Raw genomic sequence first — 24165 nt, 5'->3', positions numbered from 1 at the left:
GCCAAAACACACCTCATTAAACTCGAGCGAATTCAGTATCTTTGTCTCCGTATCGCGTTGGGATGTATGCCCTCAACGCATACCATGAGTCTCGAGGTTTTGGCAGGCCTACTCCCACTAAAAGATCGCTTCAATTTATTATCTCTTCGGTTCCTCATCCGGTGTAAGGTTATGAACCCATTGGTGATCGGAAATTTTGAGCAGCTGATCGAGCTAAATTTTCATTCTGGATTCATGAGCTCATATCATGAATTCGTCTCCATGCAGGTTAATCCTTCTTCGTATATTCCCAACCGTGTTTGTTTTCCTGACTACATCAATTCCTCTGTGCATTTTGATCTGTCCATGAAGCAGGATATCCATGGAACATCAGACTATCTTCGATCGAGGATCGTTCCAACGATCTTCGATGCAAAGTATGGGGATATCAATTGTGATAATACGTACTTTACTGATGGGTCCTCTATGAATGAGTCCACAGGATTTGGAGTGTTCAACGAATTTTTTAGCACCTCACACAGTCTTCAGAATCCTTGCTCAGTGTATATTGCTGAATTGGCAGCGGTACACTGGGCGCTGGACAGCGTCGCCTCACGACCTGTTGAACACTATTACATTGTAACGGATAGTCTTAGCTCTGTCTAAGCTATCCGTTCAGTGAGGCCGGAAAAGCACTCGCCGTATTTCCTTGAGAGAATACGAGAAATTTTGAGTGCTTTATCCAGACGCTGTTATGTCATTACCTTTGTCTGGGTCCCTTCACATTGCTCAATTCCGGGTAATGAGAGGGCTGACTCATTAGCAAAGGTAGGTGCAATTGAAGGCGATATTTATCAGCGTCAAATCGCCTTCAATGAAATTTATTCTTTAGTCCGCAAAAATACCATAGTTAATTGGCAACGCAAATGGAACGAAGATGAATTGGGCCGGTGGCTCCACTCGATTATCCCTAAGGTTAGCCTCAAACCATGGTTCAAAAGTCTGGACTTGAGTCGGGACTTTATTCGCACCTTCTCCCGACTCATGTCCAATCACTGTTCGTTAGATGCGCTACTCTTTCGTATTAATCTTGCCGACAACAATCTTTGTGTTTGAGGCCAAGGTTACCACGACATCGAGCACGTTGTTTGGTCGTGCGAGCTGTATCTTGTCGCCAGATCGAATTTAGTAGTCACCCTTCGGGCCCGAGGAAGGCAGCCCATGATGCCGGTGAGAGACGTGTTGGCTCGGTTAGACCTTGATTACATGTCCCAAATATATGTATTCCTTAAAGCTATCGATCTTCGTGTGTGATTGTCCTTACACCCTTAGTTTTTCCTTTTCCTTTTCCTTTGTGAGAGATCGGATCCCTTCTTAAGAATAAGATGAAATGTAAATACATATTAGATATAAGATAGGTTTAAGAATTGAGTGTGATGAGTGTGATTGAGAGTGTGAGTGTGATCATTGTCAGTATATCCTCATATCCCCTCCTTTTCCTGAAGAAAATATGTCACCCTTCTATACTCGAGTCGACCGCGAGTAATCGGTTTCCTATATTATTAACATTAGAATTAAGGAAAAATGTTTATATACTAGTAACAATACAGTAAGGAGTTCGGCTCCTTTAAACCTATGTAACTGAGCCTGTAAAAATAAACGATTTAAATAAAAAAAAAAAAAAAATCACCAAAGAACTCCAACAGAGTCTAGATAAAATCATGTTCGCGATGCTGGTTGTTTGATTTATGATTTGAAAAGTGCGCTCGACAAAAAAAAGAGACGCAGAGTGCAACGTCGAAATTTTTAAGCGATTTTCGAAATTATTTAACTTCGGGGAAAAACAGCGCACGCTAACGGAATATAGATCAATTTAAAGCTTCGAGTTTATTATTTCGGAATATTTATCTTGATGTGTGAGGATGTAGTGAACAAACATATCAGGAGGAAATAACAAATTAGATTTCTTTATGTTATTCAAAGTTTTTGTAAACCGAAACAATATTTTACTAACCAGGTCAATAGCAAATTCAGTCACCTCCTAAATAAGTTTTGAATTGATCCCTATAACGTTACTTAACGGACAATTGACTACAGAGTTATTTTTAATTGGATGAAAACTGACCCTGTCGGCTACGATGATGAATATTTCAATTCATAATTATCGCACCGCAAATCGTTTTGAAAACATCAATAAGTTCTGTATAAGGTTAATTTGTTGAATTGACGGAAAAAAATATTCGAATTTTCTACACTAAAAGGTTCAAAACAAGTTTTTTTTATTGCTAATATACTTTTTACTGCAATTTTGACAATATTGCAGTAAGTACCATAAACCGAGGGCAAATTGATCACGATTTTCAGAAAAAATTAAATATTTTTGAAATGTTTTGTTTAATCTATACTCAATTATTTTTAATACCAGTACTAGTAACTAGTAACTTTAGTTTGAAACAAATTTAAGTGAAAATTTCATAACATACCTTTATAGTGGAATTGATCAATTATTTTTTTCATTACTTTCTAGTGTAATATGCACGAAAATGTATAGAAATTCATTCAAGGGTTTGAGAATACCAAATCTTATTCAATCCACCTAAAGATGTAGTCGTGCCTTTCTCATATCTCGATCTGAAGTTTGAGCTGCAGGTCATCCGGGAATCGTCCGGGTTAGCCCAATGTGGGCAAAAACCTTTGAAATGGTCAACAAAGAGCTAGTATTGACAAACCATGAAGTTCGCATGATGTGATTTGGTTCAGGTCATAGAGTGGTCACTTTCCTAGGAAACCTGATCCTGAACATATCCGGGTTACGTCAATGAGATCATATATGTTTCAATTCATCACAAATGTGCTAGTTTCGAAAAATAATTAAAAATCTTCATTGATATGTTTGTAAATACGTCTATTAATATCGTTGATGTGTTGAAAATGTGTTTTTAAAGTAGGACTACGTCTTACATTAGGGGGGCCAAATCAGAAAACAGGGCACGTTTTTATGAAATAAAGTTAACGTTGATAACTATTTGTGGTGCGAACGGATGTTAACGATTTGCGCACCAATCGAATCGGATTTTTTCTAAGATTTGTTTGATATGCTCTATTGACGTAGGACTACGTCTTTCATTTCTATACCGGGGTGTAAAATCAAAGTTTCGAAAACGAAAGCGTTACGCCGGACACCGAGATTTTGGGCGTTAATAGCTCTTAAACAACTGAACGAAATGGTATGATACACATTTCATTCGAAAGATAAAATGTCTACGCGTTATATACTTGTTTCTTTTTCATCCAAAAACTTGTTTCAATAGCCTTAAAATTGCTTTCAAAACAGGCTATTGAAATCACCAATCGGTATATAAGCGAGCGCCGCTCGTAAACCTACTCAGTTATAATTGAACAGCGATTGGAGCATGTTGTGGCTGTTGTGGTGAAGCTCTTCGTTTATCATAAAAGCGCGGATGAACGGTGTCATCAAGAGCCTGTTTGTGCACCTTAGGCCAGAAGAGAATCCATCAGGAGGAGAGTGATGCCACAAACGGTTCCCCGGGAAGAGTTCGGAGCAGCCACCACACACACACATACACGCGCGGAACTCTTCGTTTGGGTGCCATTCAGCATCGAGAAAATTCCGGAAAGATTCAATCGTTGTTGAAAAATAATCTGCCAGTTCCCCTGGGAACTGAAAAATACATTCATGCGAAAAAGTTTATTTTAATGTTTTCTAATCATATAACACAGCGACCAAATACATTTGGTTTTGTGATTTTTCAATCAAGTGCAATCAACAAGTGGTTATCAAGTTAGCATTAACCACTGGTGGTGGACTTCGAGAAACATCGAGAAGAATCCGGAAAGACGTTACTGCAAAATAATATGCCAGTTCCCCTTGGAATTGAAAATTACATTCAAGCGTAAGAGTTTATTTTAACGTTTTCTATCCATGTTATACTGCGACCAAATACAATTGGTTTTGTGATTTTTCAATCAAGTGCTATTAACAGGTGGTTATCGAGTTAGCATTAACCACTGGTTGGCTTCGACTATCGAGGAAAATCTGGAAAGAACTAATCGTTGCTGAAAAATACTCTGCCAGTTCCCCTGGGAATTGAAAAATACATTGATGCGAAAAAGTTTATTCTAATGTTTTCTATCCATACAACACTGCAACCAAATACATTTGGTTTTGTGATTTTACAATCAATCGCAATTAACAGGAAACCTTCTGAAAATTATTCTTCCCCATCAGTAGAAAATTTTCGTATCCAATATTGTATGCGCGCGCAACGGAAATTTTTTCGCATCGTGAAAATTATATAATTTACAATCGATTATTGCTCAGTTGCCGAAAGTTTCAAACTCAGAGAGTTCATTCCCTTCTAGTTTGCCTTTAAAATTGCCATCGTAAACCACACCTTCTCTTGATTCAATCACGCACAAAAAGCATACTTAAGCGATATTTTGGTGGTGAAACGCATTCATTTTTCGTGAAGATATCGACAAGACAACATCGTAATTGAACGAGGTGAACGAGCTGAACGAGCTGGACGGCGAGGGATCGTGGGATTCGTTACCTAGCCTGATCTGACCTGAAAGACATGCAGTTTGTTTGAAACTGTGAGGGAGGGCAGAAAAGCCGAGACATCAGAAGGAGAAGAGAAGGTGACCAAGAGAGTATCAGCAAAGATATTATCGTTGCTGAAAAATAAAGGGTGTGTCACATCAAATTGCATCACGGAAAAAACGCTGTAGATATTCGCCCAGTAGACCGATCCTTTTGAAAATTTTAGACAGTAAAATAAAAACTATTAAACAACTTTTGGCATTTTCTTTTTATTCATACTTCGAGCCCAAGCCCGTATGTTTGCACCTTCCTCTTTACCCCGTCCATAAGGTTCTGTACAACGTCAGGTTGTAGTTTTTTTTCAACAGAAATCCATATTCTCTTGAAGTCCGCCTCCGATTTGACAACTTTTGGGTTCTTCCGGAGGGCCTGCTTTATAATCGCCCAATATTTCTCTATTGGGCGAAGCTCCGGCGCGTTGGGCGGGTTCACTACCTTTGGCAGGAAGGTGACCCCGTTGGATTCGTACCACTCCAACACGTCCTTTGAATAGTGGCACGAAGCGAGATCCGGCCAGAAAATGGTCGGGCCCTCGTGCTGCATCAATAGTGGTAGTAAGCGCTTCTGTAGGCACTCCTTAAGGTAAACCTGTCCGTTTACCGTGCCGGTAATCACGAAGGGGGCGCTCCGCTTTCCGCAAGAGCAGATCGCTTGCCACACCATGTACTTTTTGGCAAACATGGATAGTTTCTGCTTGCGAATCTCCTCCGGAACGCTGAATTTGTCCTCTGCGGAGAAGAACAACAGGCCCGGCAGCTGACGAAAGTCCGCTTTGACGTAGGTTTCGTCGTCCATTACCAGGCAATGCGGCTTCGTCAGCATTTCGGTGTACAGCTTCCGGGCTCGCGTCTTCCCCACCATGTTTTGCCTTTCGTCGCGGTTAGGAGCCTTCTGAACCTTGTATGTACGCAGATCCTCCCGCTGCTTGGTCCGCTGGACGAATGAACTTGACAAATTCAGCTTATTGGCGACATCCCGGACCGAACTTCTCGGATCACGTCTAAACTGCTTAACTACGCGCTTGTGATCTTTTTCACTGACGGAGCATCCATTTTTGCCGTTCTTCACCTTCCGGTCGATGGTTAGGTTCTCGAAGTATCGTTTTAGTACTCTGCTGACCGTGGATTGGACGATTCCCAGCATCTTACCGATGTCCCGATGTGACAACTCCGGATTCTCGAAATGAGTGCACAGGATTAATTCACGACGCTCTTTTTCGTTCGACGACATTTTTCCAAATTTACGAAAAATTTACAGTGAAGCATGGCCAACGTAATCTATAAACTCTTATCTGATTATAAGCGAAAGCTGAAGATATAATTCCAAAAAATTAAATTTCTACAGCGTTTTTTCCGTGATGCACTTTGATGTGAAACACCCTTTAATTGCCAGTTCCCCTGGGAATTGAAAAATACATTCATGCGAAAGAGTTTTTTTTATGTTTTCTAACATATAACGCAGCGACCAAATACTTTTGGTTTTGTTATTTTTCAATCAAATGCAATCAGCAGGGAAGCTTCTGAACATTATTCTTCCCCATCAGTAGGATATGTTCGTTTCCAATATTGGATGCGCGCGCAACGGAAAATGTTTCACATCGCGAAAAACATAATTCTCAATCGATTATTGCTCAGTCGCCGAAAGTTTCAAACTCAGAGAGTTCATTCGCCTCTATTTTGCCTTCCAAATTGCCATCGTAAACCACACCTTCTTTCGATTCAGTCACGGACAAAAAGCATACTTAAGCGATATTCTGGTGGTGAAACGCACCATTCTTTGTGTGGACACCGACTGGACAACATCGTTGCTGGACGAGCTGGACGGCGAGGGATCGAGTGCCTTTCTCAAGGCAATGAGGGTGGAGGTGTAATGCAGGAGTTAGAGTAGAGTTCCAAGGGCCTTTCTCAAGGCTAGAGACGAATGAACTGAAAAGTCTAAAGTCTCTATAATACAAAACCATTCTATCCGTGAAACGCATTCATTTTTCGTGAGGACATCGACAAGACAACATCGTTACTGAACGAGTTGAACGAGCTGGACGAGCTGGATGGTGAGGGATCAAGGGATTCATTATCTGGCCTGACCTAACCTGAAACGCATTCAGTTTGTTTGGGACTGTGACGGAGCGCAGAAAAGCCGATCCATCAGAAGAAGAGAAGACGACCGAGAGTATACCAGCATCGGAAAATTGGTTCCGCATGAGATATCGGAGCAACCGCCACACACATACACGCGCGCCACTCTTTACGTTTGCTGGTTATCGAGAAGAATTCGGAAAGAAGTGATCGTTGCTGCAAAATAATCTGCCAGTTCCCCTTGGAATTGAAAATTACGTTCAAACGAAAGAGTCTATTTTAACGTTTTCTGTCCATATAATACTGCGACCAAATACATTTGGTTTTGTGATTTTTCAATCGAGTGCAATTAACAGGTGGTTATCGAGTTAGCATTACCCACTGGTGGTGGACTTCGTGGAGAATCCGGTAAGATACCGCTGCTGCAAAATAATTTGCCAGTTCCCCTTGGCATTGAAAATAACATGCAAGCGAAAGAGTTTATTTTAATGTTTTCTAACCATATAACACTGCGACCAAATACATTTTGTTCTGTGATTGTTCAATCAAGTGTAGTTAGCAGGGAAGCTTCTGAAGATTATTCTTCCCCATCAGTAGGATATTTTCGTACCCAATATTGGATGTATAAGACCTTGTACCTCCAACGTAACGCTCTCGTTTTCGAAGTTCCCCAAATATTCATTTATTCATTCATTCAGAATGGATTCAGATTCAACAACACTAAATCAACGATAGTCCTACGTCACCATTGTGGTTATACCATAGATATAACCCACTCCCTGTTTTATTATTAGGTATGCAATCCCATAGTCTAAATATGGTTTAAATTGATGAAAATTGGAAGAATTCCCATTTCCCCATACATTTGTTCACACACAAATTTGTGTGTTTTCCCGAACAGAGCTGTCAATAACGGGCAACTTATGCAACCGCTAGAATAGAAACAACTAAGGGGGATAGCGAAAAAAGAATATTTGCGAAGTAAACTTTACGCTTGCATAGTAAGTTAGCTGTCGATAGCGTATAAGTATTGGATCTCATCTGAGGAAAATTCTCAGAATCTTTCTATGCCCGAAAAAACAAAGGTCGTTTATTCTGCTCGCTTTGTATTTTATGTTTCCCCTCGAGCTGTGAACGCTAGCGAATATTTCACTTGAAGTGCATCTGGCATTGCAATTAACACAACCATCCGAGCTTACCATGGCTTTGTGTGTGTTGCTTGTTTTCGTTGCGCGAAACTTAAAACTTGTCCATTTCCTGTACATGTAAATAGCACACCTTCGATATTTTTAATTGTCGTTCCACAATGGTCCAGGAGATGCATTGAAGTGGAAATTAGCATTTAGAACTCGACGGTTATTCTCTAGACAGAAACTATTTTCGACAAAATTGTTACATCTGATAGAGCGCTCATTTTCATGTTATCAAAAATAGGGTGACCAAAATTCTAAATAAAAATATAACTTTAAAACAAAGAGGTAAACATAGTTCGACAATGTTGTAGTCCCAGTTATTTGAGGCATCTTTGTAGAACTTTTTTCTTTCTATCTCTTGAAATAATCGATATAGTGCCTTTTTTCTAGGTTACGTTATGGTCACTATGAAAAAAAAACAGTTTTTCTGCTTTAACTTTTATATTTCAAATTCTACATGCGAACTGTCTTCGAATGACTTTTGGAGCTTACTAATACAAACATTTTGCAATGCAGAACTTGTCAATATTTCAACTTCACCCAAAGTTATTGATATTTCTTCCCAAAAAATACGCTCTTTTCAATTGTTTGTCATTCTTTCTGGGGCAAACATCGTGTCTCGTGGTCGTGTCTCGAATTTTTTGATCATGCCTAAAAATGGAAACGAAAATGCGATTCAGGAAAAGATCAATTTTTAAACGGTTTTATTTAGCTTGCCCTGTAATCAGTTTGTATGTTTGTATGTTACACATGTTTGTCTGTAGCGCTGACTCTCATTAATACAAATTTGACCCCCTTCCTGTTGACCGATTGATCTGCAATTTGGAACACACCTTTATCTCTGTAGTCATTATAAAACTGCGTATGTCATGATCTTGAAATCCAAGATGGCGGATCACATATTTCTCAAAATCTCATCAATATGGATTTTCCAAAACCCCATCAATATGAGTATCAAATGAAAGGGCTTGACTAGTAGAATACGGTTATTTATGACAAATGTAAATCCAAGATGGCTGCCACTACAAAATGGCGGACTACATATTTTCTCAAAACCTCATTAATATGGGTATCAAATGAAAGGGCTTGACTAGTAGAACACGGTTATTTATGAAAAATGCAAATCCTAGATGGCTGCCACTACACAATGGCAGACTACATATTATGTGAAAACCCCGTTAATATGGGTATCAAATGAAAGGGCTTGACTAGTAGAACACCGTTATTCATGAAAAATGCAAATCCAAGATGGCTGCCACTACAAAATGGCGGATCACATATTTTCTCAAAACCCCATTATTATGGGTATCAAATGAAAGGTGACTAGTAGAACACGGTTATTTATGAAAAATGTAAATCCATTAACATCCTACCAAATGGCGAAATACATATGTCAACACCCCATTAATATGGGTATCAAATAAAATGGCTTGACTAGTAGAACACAGTTATCTATGAAAAATGCAAATCTATGATAGCTGCCACTATCAAATGGCGGGCTGCATATTTTCTCAAAATTCGATTAATATGGGTATCAAATAAAAGGGCTTGAATAGTAGATCACAGTAGATCATGAAAAATCCAAATCCAAGATGGCCGCAATCACAAAATAGCAAATTACTTTACTAAACGGTTTTATTTAGCTTGAACTGTTCGTATTTATGTTTGTATGTCTGTATGGTTGTCCCATATTAATAGAAATTTGACCAATAGGAACTGACCGAATTCATGAAACACCTATATCTCTGCTGTCATTTTAAAACTGCTTATCTTGAAAAATCCAATTTGGCCACCGCTACAAAATAGCTGATTCCATATCATCTCAAAAAAAAAAGGTTGATTGAGATATGTGTATCAAACTAACGAACTTGACTTGGAGAACACACTATGTATTTTCTGCAATCCACTCAATATCGGTATCAAATGCAATTTTTTGACTGATAGAATACAGTACAATGGTTTTATTGTGGAGAACTATTCTATTGAAACAGATAATGTACTAAAAACTAGAAAATAAAATAAGGAACAAAACTTTTTAAGTTAAGCGGTTTAATTGTGATTAAATATAATAATGTACTAAAAGCTAGAAAATAATTAGGCAAGTAGCAGTCAGCAGTTATCACACCTCTCCTTCATTAGTCTAAGGCATTGATAAGACCAAAATAAAATCGTGGGGCACGTTGGACTTCCATTATTCACAATTAGCGACTTCATCATATGTCCCACGATTTTATTCTAGTCTTATCAATGCCCTAGACTAATAAGAAGAGGTGTGATAACTGCTAACTGCTACTTGCCTAATTATTTTGTAGCTTTTAGTAGATTATTATGTTTAATCACAATTAAACCGTTTAACTTAAAAAGTTTTTTTACTTATTTCGATATGCAATATCATAAGCAATTCTGTGAGAACCACTGACGAAAAGAACCTACAGATGATTATTGAACGTGTCATTTAAAAAAGTTTTAAATTTAATTGAAATTTGCCCCCGGATGACGGTACTAGTATTAGCAAAGCAAGTAAATTTTCAGCCTAATGTATCCGCAGAATGCATGTTAAATTTTATTTTAATACGTTCAGCTGTTTTTCATAGCTAAATGCCCAAAGTTTTTAGTATGTTAGAGGAGCACTTCATACCAGGGATACTCGTGAAATGCTAATGCTATTTGGAATAGAAATTTCTACTAAGTACTAGAAACTAGGTACTAAGTACTAAGAATGACGCAAGTAATTCTTTGTTGAGACGGCCAAGTTTATCAAATAACGTTAGTGCCGTTGACGAACAAGAAAATATCAACCAAAAACGAATTACGTCAGATCGTTACGGCGTTTACTCCTGCTTCCATTATTGGGCGGTGATGTAAAATATTTTCTCACAAAGTGTATGTTTTTTGCGCTTTTCTTGCGTGTTCATCAGGCGTTTCGGTGCGTTCTATTTCTGCCCGAAATTGCTGCGTAATAGTTTATTAATGGGTATTGAACTTTCCCCATGAACCAGAGAAAAGTTCCTTTTTTTTTGGTCGGCATGCAGAGAATCGCGAACTCGTCGGCAGTGAAGCAACAAATTACTCAATTTGAAGGAATTTTAATTTAGCTCAATCATCCGTTATCCCTCGTACAATCGCTAGGGTGATGATAATAGCCGGGAAGAGATATTCGCCAGTAGGGTCACAAAGAGAGAATTGGCAGCGATTTGGAATTTCCATTAAGGGGTGAAGAAATTTGCGATGGGTTATGTTGTGTTGATTCGGTAAAGCTTTTTCATTCTTTTTCTCACTTTTTCTCTGGGGCTTCCTAATGTATACGTATTAAGACTGATTGGTGATGCTAAAACATGATGAGTTCGATAACAATTTGCATAATCATTGGTTTAATTGGTTTGTTCACCTTTCCTTTGTTGAGGTATTTTATTCAAGGTGTACTCATTCGAATGTATGATCATTGTTTGTTTTGTACAAGATGTATATCGATTTTACGCTGCCAATTATAAGCGGGATAGACTCAATCCTGTCGTACTGGATCCAAAAATAGGATAACAACACCGCTCATATAGCTCGAAGCATTCGCGGAAATTGACACTTCAGAATTGCATTCTTATCGTGGTCTGAACCCATTTTTCTCCTGCTCAATTTGGCAAACAGTAACGATTTGGCGCTTGCTAGAACACGGTCCGAGACGAATGAAAGTAGAACTCGCATCAAAGAGGTGCTGGTATTTCAACTCGATAGAAGATTTGGGAAACGGACTTCATCCTTTTTAGTTCTGAATTGTGGGATCTCGTAGGTAGAACAGCGATAGTCGACTTTTTTGTTCGTATATTTGCCGATGGTTTATTCTGCCAGCCGCCAGTTTTCACAGTGGTCTCCTCATGCAGAAAATATAAATGTTCATAAAACGGTTGCACTACGAAAAAAAAAATAATCATACAGATTTATTAAAGAAGATCCTCGTACAGTTCATTTTCCATATCATTTGAAAATGTGTTAGAAATTTAATATTCAATGCTGTTATAATTTAAAATACGTCTTAATAAAAATTAGTCACAATGATACTGTAATTCAGACGCCAACGTATGTAAATCATTTTAAACAAACGAAGAGTACTTTGGATCGGTGGTTTTTCATATAATTAGGTGTGAAGTTGTTCTATGTCAAAATCGTGGTCGATTGTCGATTATTTTTCCAATTTCGAACCAACTGTTTTTTCGAACGACGAACCAACATTTTTTTCCTTTGATTCGAAGGCAAACAAAAAGAAAAGAAAATGATCAGCAAACAATGAATACATTATTTGAGAAAACGGAACAGGGTATGAAAGGGGAATTTACTGATTTAGAAATTTTATTAATAAAATTTCAAATAGGTTTATATTTTTTAGATAATAGTTAGATTAAATATCAAGCAGGTGGCTTCCAAAATTCGATCCGGTTAAAATCCGGAACTAAAAGTTCATTTTTATATTGGGATTGGTTTGACGCAGGAAGATTTGAATCCTCTTGCGAAAAGTATCGGATTATTATTCCAATATAATGTTTTTCTTTTCTCCCAATCTAACGAATGGCAATTAACATTTTTGGACGTAATAGGCTGTTCGGCGAAGCTTCCGTTTAATGTCGGAATCGAATGGGTATTTAGGAACCATTGTGATTTTTTTGGCGTGATGTGATAACGCTTCATCAAAATACGTATTGTCTATCTGCATGATGCTTTTGTTGAAAAGGGGTCAAAGTTTTCTTCAAACATTCGTTTTGGTTGAATTTTTTGCGGCATTCCGTTGGCTCAGTGAATCCTTGCTGTTGAAGACACAAGAAAGAAAACGAAGTCCTTTTGAGTCCATAGTTTTGGCTGTCTTCCACTTCCTTGATTGCGAGTAGTGGTTGGGGATCAGGATATGGGAAATGTGCCTGCAGTGTGTCTGTTGTGTGACTGGAAGAAGAATGTTCACGATGCATACATTGCATTGTTCTCATAATGACAAGAATGAATCATGAATCATACTTCAAGTGTTTCTAAATAATCAAGCATCCCATCGACACTTTCAGGGCTACCAAAACTATATACTGAAGAGATATTCCGAAAGCTTCTTCTTCTGTAGAAGCATTGTACCACTACGACCATAAGTTTGATCTATTGTAGTGATTTCGAAAGCTTTGATGCATTCTAAAATAATATCCGAGATGACAAACAAGCGAAATGAATGAAATAATGTCAAGAACGCGGTCTTGTCCTGGACTCTATCCACTATTATTTTCTATCGCGAAAAGCTTGAGGGTCGTTTTGCTAGTAACTTTGTAGAGATGAAGCTTTGATCCTTCATATACCTCCGGTTGAAATTTGGGTATCGTTGATGCAACCGAGGGTTGTCGAACCCACTGTAGCGTTGTACAATATTAGTATCCAATATAACATATAAACCATATAAAACCGTATGTAATATTTATTCATACTATGACAGTTTATTTTTTAGCATATAAGGTTAGAAACCGTAATCACTGTTCTTTTAATAGCAGCGGTCGTAGTAGGCTGAAGCCTTTTTACAGCGAATTGCCCGTGCATCTTTCGACGGTAAAAATTCCACGTTGACCTGGTTTGTTTTGAAAAACTTGTGCAGGATGGAAACCGAGACAAGAAATTCAATTTGGCCGAAAACATAAAAAATCCGGTCAGGTACATTGCAAAAAAATCGCAAAATGGCTTAAAGTGGCTAAGTCGACCGTTTATGACGTACTAAAACGATTCCGAGAACGTACAACTGTTGTTTGGGTGAATCAGAAGTCGTGTCCTAGTGGAACTCATGATCGAAAGATCAGATTGAAGATCAGAAGTCGTGTCCTAGTGGAACTCATGATCGAAAGATCAGATTGAAGATATTGAGAACAATTAAGACAAACCCGGGACTCTTGGACTACGACATCTTCAAAAGCACAATTCTAACCAAAGTGCCATCTTGAGAATCCATATGCGAGAAGGTTAGCATAATTTCCGTGCCTCCACGCAACCCAACAGGATCTGACGCAAAATTTGGTGGCCAAAAGTCGCGCTCGAAGGTTGTGCACCGAGGTTTTAATGCATGCTGGTGGATGACGAAACGTACGTGCAGATGGGTTTTGGACAGCTCGTAAGGCTGAAATTCTATAAGACCACGGTCAGAGGAGATGCCCCCCAGCAAGTTCGATTTCGCTGATAACATTGTCAGGAAGTTCTTGATTTGGCTAGGGATTTGCAGCTGTGGTCATAAAAGTCATGAGATTCTCGTCACAAACAAGACAATGGATTCGAAAATGTACAGGGAAGGTCTGCAGAAACATCTCCTTCCGTTTGTCAAGGCTCACAAAGGTCTCACAAGGGTGCTGCAAGTTGTCATACGCGGACGACCTCAAGTTATATCTCGTGCGATGCTGTTTTTCTACAGCTGCAATTAGAAGCTTTCGCCGAGTGGTGCCAGCTAAACCGCATGTCGCTCAATGCATCGAAATGCTCTATAATTTCATTCGGCAGACAACGTGCATTGATCCAACAGAACTATGTTCTATCGAGGATAAGCTTGAAACGGGAATCGACGGTCAAGGATCATGGATTACTACTTGATTCCAAGCTTACATTCAAGGACCACGTCGCCTACGTGGTGTCGAAAGCTTCATCTCAACTCGGGTTCATGTTCCTCGAATCAGCTTTGTGTATTGGGCAGATTGAAGCTGTCTTCCATAGTTCATGTTCCGCTTCGCCAAAGAATTCAAGGATATATATTGTTACATCACGTTGCGTGGGGGTGGCCGTGACGTGGTAGTCATTCGACTAATATAAATCGCGGACGTAAACGAAATAAAAACTACATTTATTACATGGACAATACAAAACGTGTGTTCTACAAGCGACAATAAAACACTTAATGATGGCGGTTCCGGATGCTGCTGTTGATGACGTCAATCGTTGTGATAGTCGAGAGCTGTCACACGAAGAGCCCAGCGAGAAAACAATGGAACACTTGCACACTGCCCGTGTTTCCAGTGTTCGATTCCAGTTGTCGCAACATATATTGCCTTAAGGCTTTGTACTATTCTTTGGTTCGATCAATACTGGAATATTCGGCTATAATGTGCTGCCCATACTACCAAAATGAGGTGAACCGCATCGAAGCAATCCAACGAAAGTTTATCCGTTTCGCTCTGAGACATCTTCCTCGGAATGACGTCCACAACTTGCCCAGCTACATAAGTCGCTGTATGTTAATACACTTGAAATCACTTGAGGTGAGACGTAACATAACGATGGCATGCTTCATTGGGGACCTGCTTCAAGGTAACATCGACTGTACTTCGCTGTTAAGCTGTCTTAACATAAACATCCGCCGCCATAATTACGCTCGCATATTTTCTTATGCGTTCATCCCTCACGAACAAATTACGGATTTAACGAGCCCATGCGAAGGATGTGCCGTGTCTTCAACAGATACTACGATGTGTTTGACTTTAATGTTTCGCGTTGTACAAAAATGAGTGTTGTTTCCGTAGAGTTTTTAATTAATATGTAATGTATGTAAGTCGTAATTTTCATGTCATTGGGATAATTATTGTATCTGTTGGCAAATAAATAAATAAATAAGTACATACAGGGTGGGCCATTTAAAGTGGAAGCATCTGGCAACCCCATAACTTTTGACAGAGATGTCAGATTAACAAATGTCATACCGCGTTGGAAGCGTCATTTCAGTACAATTTTAACCATGGAACAATACACACCTAAACAACGCGCTGAAATTGTTCAGCTGTACATTCAAAATAACTTCTCAATTGTGGCTTTTGGCAAAAAATCATAATGTCTGATGAGGCGCATTTCAACTTGAATGGAGGAGTGAATAAACAAAATTGTCGGTTTTATGCTACTGAAAACCCTCAATTCATCGAAACGCACCCTCTTTACGACCAAAAAGTTACTGTGTGGTGTGGCATTTATGCCGATAAAGTCATCGGCCCGTACTTCTTTGAAAACGAAAATGGAGCAACGGTAACCTTGAATGGGGAGCGTTATCGGACAATGATAACCGATTTTTTATTGCCATTTGTTCGTGAAAATGAATTGGTGAATTACTGGTTCCAACAGGATGGCGCTACATGCGGCTGCCACGACCAAATTATTGCGCGAAATGTTCCCCGGAAGATTAATATCGAAAAACGGCTATTATGACTGGCCACCGAGATCACCTGATTTGACGCCTCCTGACTTTTTTTTATGGGGATGCGCTGAAAGACAATATCCGACAAGAAATTGCTGCCATATCGGCCGAAACATTGGGCAAAGTGATGGAAAATGCCGAAAAAAGGGCACATTTTGCGGTCAAGGCCAGAGGCGGTCATTTACGAGATATCATAATCAAAAAGTAGTTAGAACAAATCTCCTTGGACCAAAATAAATGAATTTCAAAAAAAAAAATTAAAATTCCACTTCTTTACTTTGCTATTGCAAAAACAAATCCTTCCACTTTAAATGGCCCACCCTGTAGAAAAGTCATCAACGTCAATATGAAGAACGAACGGCATATGGTGGTTTTTTTCCAAAATATATATTTTTTTGTAAAGGCTCATATGGCGTTAGCCTGACGGGGCCGGGGGTACAATGTTTTGACAATATTTCTTAAAAGCTATGTTAGTAATATGTAACAGATTACTCGCGGTTGGCTCGAGGTTAGTGTTACAATTTGTTGTCACAATTGGGATGTTCTAGTCTCCAATGTTTTGTACATGTGCCCGACACGGGATACTTCATATTGGGATGCAGCTGACCATTAATCAGCAGTGTCCTGTCTGTACCTCATATCTAGCGTGGTGCGTCTCTCTCGACTCGAGGAATCCAGTGTTGAATGCACAATCTTCGGCTCGTGTCGTTTGTATCGGTAAAGAGTATGTGTATGTATTGCTGCGGCTAAATAAAACTTTATCGATCGGATAGGAGGGATATGATACAGGGATACAACGGAGGAAACATCATTAAACGCTGACATCGGCGTCTTTGAGGAACAGGTATAGATGAAGCAGAAGATCAGGATCACGGTTACCTAAGATATCCCGGACGGGGATATCCGATTGTCTGCCTTGTGCCCTCAATGCTCTAGACAGCTGAGAGCGGGCAACATGGAACCGGATACATGACCAGACAATATGCTCGATGTCGTGGTAGCCATCGCCACAATCACATAGATTGTTCGCTGCATGTGGCGGTTGTCGAGTTAGAGGAAAACTGAAGGCGGTTCAATCAACTCAACAGCATTTGTATCGTTCACGAATGCTAGATCGAGTATCCGACCATTTGAAATTAATAGGCTGTTTATTTGGTGTAGACCAGAAGCAATCATAATTTTGATCAGCACAATCTCTTGTCTTTTTCCCATATTGAACTAGGAAGATAGTAATCAATTACTAGATTACAACGATCTTGGCAAAGTCCGCAATATGTTCGTGAAGCTGTTGAATTGCTGTGAAGTTTGCAGAATACTACGACGGTTGCGAGTTAAGTCGGAGGTAAATTCCGTAAACTTAGATCGTTGACTTTAAAAGCTTTATGTGAACGACGGCTTGTTCGAGATTGCTGCAGGCTTCCAGAGCAACCGAGTTACAACTCATAGAGGCTTTAACTGCAATAAAAACCCCACCGCCACATTGAGTATTCCGATCGCATCAAAAAGTGCTGTATGTTGAAGCTAGCTCAGCGTTACTGATATCGTGGCGCAACCATGTTTCCGTGTGTACAAGTGGTGGTACTTGGGGCGTAAAATATCAGTATCAGGATGGTCCTCCTGCTGCATTGGTAATTGGTACTATTTATAACACAACAATGGAAGCCTCATGTCCATAGTCCCGCTGTGTACGGTCCAACTATGAACATTGGAACATTAGGAATATGCTCACGCCGAACAAAAAAGGCGACATGTGTGTCGATAGAATAGGAATACTCTTACGCCTAAATATCTTCTGTGTAATAGATATAGATAGATATAGATAAGGTAATAGATAAAAATGTGTAAGGATAAGTTGGGAATACTCTTACGCCAAAAAAATTGCTACTGTGTAATATGTAATAAAATTATCGTTAGATTAAAATGTACACGAATAAATTCGGTTCTGTTACAGCTGAATTGCTAAATGAACCTGGTAAAATAAACAGATGGGATATAAAAAGTAAATGTGGACAAACTTGAGAAGTGGTCTGATAACATCATTAGGTGGTTTTTGTTCCTATTTATCATTTTTACAAATTTGTTTGATTGATGTAAAAAATTGTCAGAGAAAAATGTTTTGCTTGTCATGGATTTGATAATTGAAATTGATTTTTGGTGTCAATGTTTTTTTTCTATTTATTATTTAGTTATTTATCTAAACAATAAACAACTGTCGGAAGAAAAAAAATTACGAGGAAGGTTGGATTCACCTCCTTGTTGGATTTTATCATCATTATTTTCAAACCATACTCAAACAACAACAATGTAAAGTATTCTGAGCTATATTTCTTATTTCTATTCTATGCTTCGTACGATTCGTACAATTCGATATAACGTTCTTTTTCTTTGAAAAAAACACCAAGAACCAAGAATACACATTAGCAATTTTACAGAAATCTTTTAGTTGAAAGGGAAAGGTATTTTCCAGTAAAAGATTGAAAGTAGGTTCAGCGGTGGATATGTATTCAGACTTTACATGAAAAATACTCAATTGCAATTTAAATGTATTGTTGTAGGCGAAATATTGGGAAATTTTATTTTTGGTTGTTGAAATATCGAGACCAACGAGACCATAAAACATTTAGGGTGGTGTATACATTACTTCATAGTCTCAATAAGCAGCACGAAATAAAACGTAGGAAATACCTCCTTAGCGTTGCCTACAAAAACAATTCTTTTAAAATTTCGTGAATATAATTCTGCTTCGTATGTTTCCTTTAACAATGTATTGAAATGATCTGAATTATTATCAGAAAATTTGATAAAAATCATAATTTGACTGTATTTTTTCTTTTTTTTCTGACAAATATTGTATTCGAGTAACTGTTACATTCGGGGGGATGTTTTTGGAAAAGTGAGTTTCAGGTAACATATACCATAAAACATGATAATTAAAGTCACAAAAATTTCGCATCCAATGTGCTCTTTTCCCACGTGATCCCACAACTAGCTTCTATCGTGATGTGAAGTCACGATAACGCGGCGTCCAGGTACCAGAGGGCGCTTCATTGCTTGCTCTTCTCGGCATAGGAATTCCAGACCACTAGCGGGATGAATTGTGATCAACTCGGCTGCCGCTGCAAACAGGCCCACTGAGCAAACACTCAGGTGCTTTAGCATTGGCAATCGTATCGCTGATGGCCTTATTTTCTTACAACCACGTTGGATTAAACGTTTCTGGAAGCAAGAGATTCTTTTGCAACTCTGTTACGCGACGCGATAGAGTTGTGATGTTTCTGCGTGAAGATGAGTTTTTCCGTTGGGTACACCAAGATAATGTTGTCTGTTTTTTTTGCTATTCCGTTTCGAGACTATTTTAATTTGTAACAGTTCTTTGCATTGTATTTGTTTAGAACATTCTAGCAGAATTGTCTTTTATGCGAATTTGCTGGAATAAAAACACCAGTGCTGTTTATAGACCACTTACAGGCATCTTTTAATGGCGCGTTCCTCCAATCTGCATCATCATGGAGCAGCATGGAGCAGCTAATTACTTTCTACGAGTAGATTAAAGGAAACTCATCGCCCTCAAACGCACTTTTCCCCACCTTCATGATATTCCTGAAGTGGTAGGTAATTTCGCAAATGAGCATCGTGGCAGCGAATCTGCTAGACGGAGACGCCATCGTTGGGGTTAGGAGTTGATGTGGGAGAGGCGATGTATTTGAACAGCAGAAACTAATCACCGCTGATCAACCTATTCAATCAAAGTTGCTCTTTCACAAACTGCCTCCCTCGTTTGAGTCGGAAGTCAGTTCTTTCCTCGTCTCCGGTTTGAAATGACACTCGATGCGTTACACGTGTGATGTGTGATGGTGCTGATGATGATGATGAATGGACTGTCGATATGGTAATGCAGAGAACCATTTCAATGGCTTGTTTGGAAAGGGAAAATGCTCTGTCATTCGAGCTTTGCCCATATAATTTCCAATGTAAGCTACGAAGCAAAATGTGTCACGAAGAGGGTTGGTGGAGGAATCTACGATGTGGTTAGCATTTCAATTGGAAAGTGTGCAAGTATTTTATCAGGAGGGCGATGATCAATAGAGATAGTGCGTATTTTAATGGGAGTCGCAATTTCCGAGGGCAGCGTTGTCAGACGCTTTGATCGATATAATGAGAGCGTCTATTTACAGAGAGGGCATAACATCTGACAACCCTGCCGACAGAGAACGTATCGCATTGAGTTTCCTCGTGTGCTGAATAAAATTTTCTCGATGTGGTTTCTGCTGTTAGTCTGTACCAGAGGCTTTCTCCATCCATCGAACGCGCCTCGAATGTGCCTGCTGCCGTCTCGCTTGTGCTAATGGTGCTCAAGGCTAATGAAATGAACCTACCCCGCTTAGATACGTTTTCCGGCTATCGTCCAGTATCGTTCGACCAATAATGTCATGTTTGCTGTTGCATAATGAATTATGCAGCGCCGTGGGGGTCTGATTTGCTGATATTAATTTGTAATCGGGATCTGGAAAATGTCGGAAAATGTTTTGGTTAGCTAAATCTTTTTTGTTACTTTTATATTGCTGTATGGAATCAGTACTAGTGAACCCAGTGTGGTCATAGTTGTTTAAAAATGAATGGACAATGATATGGTTAAAGGGCGTGCTTTGATATTGGGAATTTCGATAAGAATCGTAGCATTGCGGTGATTGTTTCGCATGTAGCGTGCCATTACAAACAAATGTCGCAGCTAATTAGATTATGGTGAAAGGCTGGTTAGGTGCCGCTTGGGTTTATAAGGGATTAATTTAAATTATTGAATTGCTTAGATGGGGTACACTTTGAAATTTGCACTTTGGTTTTTTTATGAATTGATTGAAATAAATCTCTGGTTTCTTCAAAACGCTACATTTTGTTTGTGAAAATATTAGGATCTAAACCAAGTTTTCATCATCCGCAAATATGAAATGGTGATGTAAACAGTCCTAGAGATTTTTACTGACGCATCTGATTTTTTTATATCTACAAACGCCAATTTAATAAATTGAATGATAATTTGTAATGAAAAAGATCAGCAATAGCGATCAGCAGGCGCAAAGTAATTTCCCTTCTCGATAACGCTCTGCCTCACACTGGTAAACTGCCGTTCTACGCATAGTTATCCCATGTTACTTTTTGCCAATTTTCACTTTTCTTCATAAAAAGATTTTTTGATGCCTAATCTTCCGGCAAAACACAAAAAAAGTTATGATTTCAAGTTCAAGAATTTTATGTCACGCTTTCAGCAGGGCTAATGCTCTCATTTCTGGTTTGGAAGAACGAACTAATTTTCAAACAAATAAAAAAAAGTTCAACAGAGCACGTGTACACCTTGTTAGCGAATGCCTAATAACAATGAGATCTAAATTCTGCAAAGTATTGCAGAATTGCATTCCCTTTCTTCATAAAACGATGTTTTTATGCATAATCTTTCGGAAAAACACAAAAAAACTTATTGTTTGTTCTCAGTATTTCAAAAAATAACATCAAGTTCAACATCAAGTTCCCATGTTGAAATTCTAGGCATAACTGTCCCACCATGAATGTTTAAGCCCGTAACCAATATTGATTCATTCAAGTCAGCGGATCATTTCACATTACAATCAAAAATAGATTTCTGCTTATAAAAAACCTAGTGTAAATCTATATATATATATATATATATATATATATATATATATATATATATATATATATATATATATATATATATATATATATATATATATATATATATATATATATATATATATATATATATATATATATATATATATATATATATATATATATATATATATATATATATATATATATATATAAATCTCGTGTCACGATGTTCGTGGTTGAACTCCTCCGAAACGGCTCGACCATTTTCAATGAAATTATGCGCAAAAAAAATTTTAGGTATTAGAATAGGTCGTTAGGCATTAGAATGATACCGCTAGGATACCGATTAGCGTATATTTAGTACCGATTAGTGTAGCCCTATGTAGAAAAACATGTTTTTTTATTCTGAATATATTTTTTTGTATATATATATTTTTTAAATTTGACTTCAAAACATGCATAAAACCACCAATTATCACTCTCTAACTATTCTCATTCCTTATTTTTCCATCGAGATTTAAATATTTTTATAAAAAATATATAAATAATACATTTATCCGCCGTTCGTTTCTCAAACAAAACGAATTTATTTACGTTGTTAAATGAAAAATATCGCTACGTCTGCTCCATAGTACTTCCATCCACATATGCCCAAGTAACCTCAATTAGCCTAAAGCTTGACACATCACTGGCGAGTAGGAAGCCTTATTGAATGAGCACAATGGGTTATTGAAATTTATTAAATCACACTTGCTCGGATTACACACCAACACCAACTGGAGATCATGTGAGTAGATCCAACGCACATGTTATTGAAACCGTTGCTGGAATCATGAAAAGCGACTGCACTGTAATGCGAGAAACTGTGGATTATGTGGAATTCTAAAATGAAATAATAATCTGGAGTCGGCGATGAGACTCACACCGTTAACAAGACACTCTCCATAGTCTTCCTCAATGGCACTAACGTTCGCCGTCTCAACGTAGTATTACTTGCGTCATTTTTGTTGACATTCTTATGCCACGCAACACGCCTTGAATGTATTCTGAGTGACAAGCTCTACAATATGTGTGACAAATGTGCAAATCAGAAGAAATTTCTTTGACGAAGAATCCCCCAACTGTTCTGAAAGAACAATACGTGTATTACAAAAGTAAGCAACAAAATCCTGCCATAGGAACTTCATTCGCTATAATCATCATCACTCTTTTTGAGTTAATGTTTACGAACATTATGAACAACTAAAAAAAACATTATGAACAAAGGAGACGAAACAAACAAAAAAATGCGCTCGATGGATTTCTATATGTATCATACGATGATTTAACGCGGTCAGGAAAACGTCATTCTACGTTGTCAAGAACTGTTTCAACAATTTATGGTCGAAATTTACGCGAAGAAGAGAGCGAACGACTGCGATTCTTACGACACGATCAACAGAAGCGGTGTAAGAAGGAATACGTTCTCTTGCGAGACACTATCGTGAGCAACGCCTACACAGCCTTTGCTATTGTCATGTCAAAATACAATTAATTTTCATGATATTACAGCATGTATTCGTGAAAATAGTAATGAATTTTCAGGTGGAATAAGCACGCTTTTGAAACAAAAATCATGTATTAAAATTAACTCTAACGTACCAAATATGTGTTCTATGTAAAATGTTCACTCTTTTACATTCTCTGCAGGTCGGGTAAAATCTTGAACAAAAATCGTGCCTGATAATGATTTCATTTCCATATAAATAAAGGGTGTGTCACATCAAATTGCATCACGGAAAAAACGCTGTAGAAATTTAATTTTTAGGAATTATATCTTCAGCTTTCGCTTATAATCAGATAAGAGTGTATAGATCACGTTGGCCATGCTTCACTGTCAATTTTTCGTAAATTTGGAAAAATGTCGTCGAACGAAAAAGAGCGTCGTGAATTAATCCTGCGCACTCATTTCGAGAATCCGGAGTTGTCACATCGGGACATCGGTAAGATGCTGGGAATCGTCCAATCCACGGTCAGCAGAGTATTAAAACGATACTTCGAGAACCTAACCATCGACCGGAAGGTGAAGAACGGCAAAAATGGTTGCTCCGTCAGTGAAAAAGATCACAAGCGCGTAGTTAAGCTGTTTAGACGTGATCCGAGAAGTTCGGTCCGGGATGTCGCCAATAAGCTGAATTTGTCAAGTTCATTCGTCCAGCGGACCAAGCAGCGGGAGGGCCTGCGTACATACAAGGTTCAGAAGGCTCCTAACCGCGACGAAAGGCAAAACATGGTGGGGAAGACGCGAGCCCGGAAGCTGTACACCGAAATGCTGACGAAGCCGCATTGCCTGGTAATGGACGACGAAACCTACGTCAAAGCGGACTTTCGTCAGCTGCCGGGCCTGTTGTTCTTCTCCGCAGAGGACAAATTCAACGTTCCGGAGGAGATTCGCAAGCAGAAACTATCCAAATTTGCCAAAAAGTACATGGTGTGGCAAGCGATCTGCTCTTG

At 38.6% G+C, this 24165-nt stretch overlaps 1 protein-coding gene across 3 annotated transcripts in view; it reads right to left on the bottom strand.

The window, feature by feature from the left end:
* LOC129774902 (hemicentin-1) overlaps positions 1-24165 on the bottom strand; it is a 723141-nt gene that overhangs the window by 21089 nt on the left and 677887 nt on the right. The window contains exon 16 of one of the 3 annotated variants that reach the window (XR_008742804.1): positions 20327-20548. The exons of 1 other annotated variant lie outside the window; for it this stretch is intronic. Coding sequence is in view for 1 of the 2 variants with exons in the window: in XM_055778958.1 (XP_055634933.1) it covers positions 20421-20548 (128 nt within the window). In the remaining variant the exon portion in view is untranslated. The remainder of the gene's footprint in view (positions 1-20326; positions 20549-24165) is intronic. One more of the 3 variants, XM_055778958.1, reaches the window with a different exon arrangement.

This window comes from Toxorhynchites rutilus, chromosome 3 (assembly GCF_029784135.1).
Source record: "Toxorhynchites rutilus septentrionalis strain SRP chromosome 3, ASM2978413v1, whole genome shotgun sequence".
Taxonomy (NCBI): domain Eukaryota; kingdom Metazoa; phylum Arthropoda; class Insecta; order Diptera; family Culicidae; genus Toxorhynchites; species Toxorhynchites rutilus.
The sequence above is the reverse complement of the archived record's forward strand: the minus strand, read 5'-3'. Positions and strand labels throughout refer to the sequence as shown.